Source organism: Sinocyclocheilus anshuiensis, unplaced genomic scaffold, assembly GCF_001515605.1.
Source record: "Sinocyclocheilus anshuiensis isolate Anshui unplaced genomic scaffold, SAMN03320099.WGS_v1.1 scaffold535, whole genome shotgun sequence".
NCBI lineage: Eukaryota > Metazoa > Chordata > Actinopteri > Cypriniformes > Cyprinidae > Sinocyclocheilus > Sinocyclocheilus anshuiensis.
Genome location: NW_015551063.1, coordinates 1,314,598 through 1,321,747, shown reverse-complemented (window position 1 = coordinate 1,321,747; position 7,150 = coordinate 1,314,598). Strand labels below are relative to the sequence as shown.

At 34.9% G+C, this 7,150-nt stretch overlaps 2 protein-coding genes across 3 annotated transcripts in view; both read left to right on the top strand.

Annotated features, from left to right (window-relative positions):
* Window positions 1-996, top strand: part of LOC107662031 (shootin-1-like) — a 19,247-nt gene extending 18,251 nt beyond the window's left edge. Inside the window, exon 14 of the mRNA XM_016451888.1 lies at window positions 707-996. Coding sequence (XP_016307374.1) covers window positions 707-851 — 145 coding nt within the window. The 3' untranslated portion in view covers window positions 852-996. The remainder of the gene's footprint in view (window positions 1-706) is intronic.
* Window positions 997-6,262: 5,266 nt separating this feature from the next.
* The window catches only part of LOC107662035 (THO complex subunit 3-like), a 4,805-nt gene continuing 3,917 nt past the window's right edge, over window positions 6,263-7,150 (top strand). The window contains exon 1 of one of the 2 annotated variants that reach the window (XM_016451895.1): window positions 6,263-6,523. In XM_016451895.1, the coding sequence (XP_016307381.1) occupies window positions 6,344-6,523 (180 nt within the window). In that variant the 5' untranslated portion in view covers window positions 6,263-6,343. The remainder of the gene's footprint in view (window positions 6,524-7,150) is intronic. The other variant, XM_016451894.1, reaches the window with a different exon arrangement.

Below are 7,150 nucleotides of genomic sequence, written 5' to 3'. Positions count from 1 at the left end.
AGTCCATCAGTTAACATCTTGTGAAGTGAAAAGCTGTGTGTTTGTAATAAACAAATTCACCATCACTTCTGGCCAAAATATCAGTCCAGAATCCATAATAACGCTTCCTCCAGTGAAAAAGTCTACCCCTGTAGTCGTCTCACATCAAAATCCACCCACATATTTGTTTAGAACTGTTTTTGCTTGTAAACGGTGTTTGATCTGTGCATATTTCTCTCCAGATTAAGACAAGACAACTTTTTCACAGGAGAAAGCTATATTATAGATTATGGGCTTGTATTTTAGCAATGGATTAAAGTTAAAACGTCTTAATAATGCATTTGTTTATTACAAACACACAGCTTTTCACTTCACAAGACATTAACTGATGGACTGGAGTGGTGTGGATTACTTGTGGATTATTGTGATGTTTTTATCAGCTGTTTGGACTCTCATTCTGACGGCACCCATTCACTGCAGAGGATCCACTGGTGAGCAAGTGATGGAATGCTACATTTCTCCAAATCTGTTCTGATTAAGAAACAAACTCATCTACATCTTGAATGGCCTGAGGGTGAGCACATTTTCAACAAAATGTCATTTTTCTGTGAACTATTCCTGTAAGATTGTTACCTATTTTGCCAGATGTTAAACTTATATTTATAAATAAATATTATGTTCTGTGTTTAATTTTGTTATATATTGTTGCTTATACTTTTCTAATCAGTGAAATGAAGGATGGCGATCCAGAGAAGTGGGCGGGGCCCAATGGGATTGGCTATATGGATGCAAGTGACGTCCTGCAAACCACCATCAGCTCCTCTGCAGAAAGCCCCAATGCAGCAAACAGTAGCACAGACGCCGAGTGTTAACAGCAAGTGGCGCTGCAAGGACAGCTGCATTATTTGCACAAAACCATGCTTTCTAAGTTTGTTTATTCCAAATTTGAAACCAACCATTCATATTTTACATGAATATAGAAAGATAATTTCATCAATTGCAGCTTGAAAACCAGACGACACATTTTTTTTCTTTCAGCGTAAATGTACTGTATCTGCCTTTACCAATAAACACAGTGTGTTTAGACATTAGAGACATCAGTCACATGCTTCAGATTCATTCTGCACAGTAGGTACTATTAGATTCATCTTGGATTCATAGATTCAACATCTGAGTCACATTTCCATTAGAATGCAAGCAAGGAAACTTTAATGATGAAGAGTGTAATTAATTTCTGTGCCACTAGCAGCAGTATCTGAGCAAGTAGGATCTGTAATACTTGGAGAAAATGATCCATTAAAGGATTAGTTCACTTCCAGAATAAAAAATTCCTGATAATTTACTCATCCCCATGTCATCCAAGATGTTCAAGTCTTTCTTTCTTCAGTCGAAACGAAATGAAGGTTTTTGAGGAAAACATTCCAGGATTTTTCTCCATATAATGGACTTCAATGGGGATCAAGGGGTTGAAGGTCCAAATTGCACTTTCAATGCAGCTTCAAAGGGCTTCAAGTGCAAGATGTGCATTTGTGGTTAAAAAGTATATACATTTTACATTTTTTAAGAAAATGCTGCACTGAAACAGCAAATTTGGACCTTCAGTCCATTGGCCACCATTGAAGTCCATTATATGGAGAAAAATCCTGGAATGTTTTCCTCAAAAACCTTCATTTCATTTCGACTGAAGAAAGAAAGACATGAACATCTTGGATGACATGGGGATGAGTAAATTGTCAGGAAATTTTTATTCTGGAAGTGAACTAATCCTTTAACAGTCCCGTTCATCTCAGTTCATCTGAGACCTAGCAGAGCCTCATGGATGTACGTGATTTATGAGCTGCCATCTTTGCAACCAGCGTCCTCAATCGCCCTCATGTCGTTCCAGACCTGTATGACTTTCTTTCTTCTGATAAACAATTTTGAGAAATGTCTGGCTGTTTTTTTTCCACACAATGGAAGTCAATGGGGTCCAAAACATCACTAGACCCCACCGACTTTCATTGTATGAAAAGCAGTTATTTTTGTTTCACAGAACCATCCCTCAAACTATCCCTTTAAGAAAGATGCATTTTGCATGCTAACAAGTCATACCTTGGTGCCTTGGGCCCAATTGACAACACTGGCTCATCCAATGGCATGAATTTAGGGCAGGACGACTTGTTATAACAATGCCAGATGCTGCTAGTAGCACAGAATATACTTCTGATTCAATGCAAAGCAGTAAAACAATCCTGACAGAATCACTGCACTGCACATCATGGCACCTTTGCTGTTACAAAAAGGTCCTAAGTGTGGACTAGCCTATCCAAATTAATCAAGAGATGCAATTATAAGCCATTCAAGTGATTCTTTCCGTAAAGAGGAACTGTTCTGTCTACCTCTTAAGACACACTCACTTCTTGGGGATCGAAATCATACATCCTAGATGTTAGGAAAATGAATACCATCTAATCATGGAGGGCTACGTACCCATGTCTTCCACTCATTTCCAAAACTTTGCACTGCATGAATGCAGAAAAGTTTGGCTTTGATCAACAGTTGCGTCTTGATTAGATCTGCTCACTAATTCTGAGCTGTTCCAATGCAATATAATCTGCAAATTGTAATATTGTGCAGGATCAGGCTGCCTTTAATAACTGCGAATATTTGCCTTGTGACTCCTCTTGACTCGAAGTGGATCATTTTAATGGAGAATATTAATGGAGAATATTAATGAGACTGCAGGGTTCTGGCCATCTAAGTTGTCCTGGTCGTATTGCTCAGCTAACAGGGAACATTCATAGAACTTTGGCTAACGTTCTGGCAAGGTTCTCTCAAGTTATGAACAATTGTTCTTTCAGTAGCATTAATAGAACGCTCGTTTATTGTTATCTGATCTTTCATAATGTTCTCAAAACTTTAGCATCTTTCATGGAACGTTTTATTCATTTTAGTTGGATGTTAACCTGTTTTGCTACATAATACTTGTTTCAGAACGTTCAGAGAACATTCAAAGTAACATTCCCATAATGTTTGCAAAATGATCAAATGGAATGCATAACCAAAACATTAAAAAACAGAACATTTTGAATGCTAACCCTCTGGGCCTTTTTGGTCGGAACTGACCAAATGTAGAATTTTAAAAAACATTTTACTTCATCGAAATGGGATGACACTTGGTGACTTTTGTCAACTTAGCTATGTTTACACACACACACACACACACACAAAATCATGGACATGATTTGGATATGATAAAGGGACGAAAAATAAAAAAAGTTACACTTGGTACCTTCTCGATCAAAAATGACGGTGGAAAAAATAGCTCATAAAAATCGTGTAAATATTCTATAAATATTCCTCAAAATTCTAAACAATAATAAAAAAATATTACTGAACAAAAATATTACATTAACATTTAAAAAAGTTAGATTTCAAGGCTTCGGTCACTTTTGACTGTGAAGGTATCAATTGTGACCCAAAAATTAATAGGCCCAGAGGGTTAAGAGGACATTCAAAAATAAAATTTTCATAACTCAATGGGAATGTTAGCAAAATGTTCTAAAATTATATTTTTGTTAGCTGGGTGGTCTGACGTCTTTGATATCAGGCTATCTAACAACTGCAATAATATTTGACAAGGACGATAATTGTGGTTGCAATTATGTATCACTTTTCAGAAAATCTGAATTGTTTTATTATATATTCTTGTTTTCACTCTGTCGTCACAAGTGATTCTAATAACCCACAATGATGTGACTCATTTACACTCTTTTTTTAATGTTGTTTAAATTGCTCCTTGATTTTCACCACCTCTGGAATGTGTTTTGGCCTTACTGTATGCACCACTTCTTCCTTTTCAGCCTTATTGGAGTGTAGGCTTGATTTTGTATAAGAACTCTGAGAGGTGATTGATCTGACTTGTGATGAGTGTGTTTTGAAGCTTAAACTGAGTGTAACAGTTTTTATGTAAATTGATCTAAATCTCCCTCTTCGACATACCTTTTAGAAGACTGAATAAACTTATGAAGAAATACAGACTGTTTTCTGTACCTTTTTTCTATTTTTCAAACAAATGCATGTCAGCTCCATATCTCATCATTTAACTTTTTTAATAAGACACAGAATTTGTACCTTAAACAACATGCTCAAATCTTTCTTTAAAGTTTTTAAGTAGTTGGTTTCCCTAGTTGGTCTCTATTCTCTAAGTAGGGACTTTGAATTCAGTTTAACAGTGTGCAGTTAAACAAAAGAAAGTGCAAATCATTACAAAGAGTGTATTGAAATATATATGAGGGCATTAGCAGGTAATGCAACTGGAGCTGCCAGTGAGAAACAGAGCCTGGATGTGTGAAGAGAGGAATGGCAGGAGTTGAAAGAGAAGAAAAGAAGACTCAGCAGCACACAAACTTTTAGGTTGGAGTGGAGAGTACAGCATGATCATACACATATAATGCTGGAGTTAACTTGTAATCAAGCTTGGTATGGTAAAGTTGACCAGATTTCTGAAATGGAAATCGGAGACATCTGAACTAAGACAATCTTAGTTCAGTGGCCACAATATCATTGAAATCTCACTTGCTATAAATGAATTACAAAATGGGGACAATACATTTTTGAATGTTTGTGTGTGTGTTACAGTTGTTACAATTAATAATTATGATGTCTGTGGGTCAAACTGGCTCTACAATGATTTTAATACGATTCACCAAAATCACACATGTGATAAATAGTAAATAGTAACCATTGCCAGTAACAAACTAAATTAGGACTTTTAGAATTGTTTAGTCATAATTATGACTTTTATGGCATAATTGTTAATTTGGTCTTACAAGTTACAGATTTTATGATAATTATGACTAATGATAATTATGAAGTATGTCATCATTTAACTTGGTATGTCATAATTTTGACTTTTATGGCATAATTGTTAATTTGGTCTTACAAGTTACACATTTTATGATAATTATGACTATGTCATCATTTAACTTGGTATGTCATAATTTTGACTATTTCATAATATTGACTTTTACTTTATCAGAATACTTACTTTTTATGTGTTAATTTCGTCTTTTTATCTCATAATTATGACTTTATATCTCAGAATTTTGACATTTTATGCTGTAAATTAGACTTTTATCATAACTATGATACAGTATCTTATAATTTTGACAATTTATGTTATAATTATGACTTAGTTTGTCATAATTTAACCTTTACATCTCAGAATTTGTACTTTTTTACAACATAATTAAGTCAACTTTTTGTTTCATAATAGATATAGTATCTCATAATTATGATAATTTGTGTCATAATTATGACTTTTTATTCCTCTCGTAATGATCTCATAATGTCATCAATTTAAGTCATAAATACAGTATGACTTTTTATCTAATCATTTTTACATTTTACATCATAATTTCAACTTTTTCTCTCATAATTATGATATAGTATCTCATAATTTCGACAATTTATGTCAAAAATATGACTTTTTTATCTCATAATTATGCAAGGGCATAGAATTTAGTAGGGATGCTAGGGACATGTCCCTACTAACATCCAGCGACTACTAAATTGTCCCTAGAAATAATTTTGATCAAACAATTAAATATATGTTTATGTAACAACTGTTATTGTAATGTCGGCCGCATCTGAAACAGCTCATACCATTGATATTACCTGAGAAGTTCAAGTAAATACACTAGAAATCCGCTTGCTTTCAAGGACGCACATTTAATACATGGCTGAAGTAAGAACATGTAATAGAGCCGAAGTGTTTAAAACATACGTGCACGGTTCAGATGAATGATACATTTTACCCTCTTTAACTCTATGTTAAACTGAATGTACAAAGCAAACTGTTAGCTGAAATATCAGATAAGAGTGTGCAGTTTATCTGTCAATCAGATGCATTTATAATATTAAAATAAAATGATATACAGCCTAATTAAGACACCCAGAGCTCTGATGCTGCTGCAATGTTGTTGGTTTTACATAATCAAAATTGTGTGATTATTTTCTGATGAATATGCTAACATAAAAAGCTCTCTTTATGAATTATAAGCAGCCCATGTTGGCTACAATAGCAATACACTTTAGATGACATGAAACTGTGGTCAAAAGTCTATCATAAATGTGAAAATGTTTGGGTAGTTGGATGGGGAGGGGGTGTTGTCTGCTGTTATGTACCCACTAATGTCAAAATCAAACCTACATCCTAGTAATTATGTTTATCAAAGCATGTTTTATTTATCTTCTGTGGCTGAAATGGGCTTCCATCTATCATTTTGGCTTCAGTATGTCATGTCACTCCCGTACACTAGGTGGCGGACAGTAACGTACGGGTCAGGATGCAGCTTAAATACACGGCGAAGGAGCAGCAAGCATGGCGTCCTCATATCATCAGGAGATGCAGGAGGTCTTCAGGAATAACAATAAAAGCAGAGAGTTCCCGGCTCATAATGCTAAAGTGCACTCGGTGGCCTGGAGCTGCGATGGAAAACGACTGGCGTCCGGATCATTTGACAAAACCGCCAGCGTGTTTGTCCTGGAAAAAGACCGACTGGTGAGGTTTGGTTTATCATCTGCAGTAAACACTGAATTAATTATACAAGTGATTCAAATATGGTGATATATATTAAATATATTAAAACGGCATTGCGACAGTTATAGTTCGTGCTTGCAGGTTTTTTTTAACAAACAAAGTCCACGGTAACTTCAAAACTAATCAAGGAGCTTTAAAACTCTTTTTGTTATTTCGTTTATATTTAACCCTGATAGCACACGTACGTCTGCACGATGTCTGTTAAAGATGGCTTCATCTGCTGTTACAAACATCTGATAGACGTCTCTAAGACGTCAGTTTTACATGCATTCTTAATCATAAACAACTTAAAGACATCTTCTAAACGTCTATTTGACATCTGATAGGAACAGTGATTACGTTTGTGTGGACTTGAAAAAAGTACTCTGATTACGTAACTCGCGTTACTTGTAATGTGTTACCCCCAACGCTGCGTATCAGTCTATTCAAGTCATGGAATAAAATAATAAAAATTTAATTTTGAGTTTATATTTCAAAATGTTGACTTTTTTCTTGCAATTCCGAGATTATATCTCACAATTCTGGTAAGAAAAATCAACTCGTCATTCTTTCTTTTTAGTTTATAATCACACACTTCTGGCTTTTTTC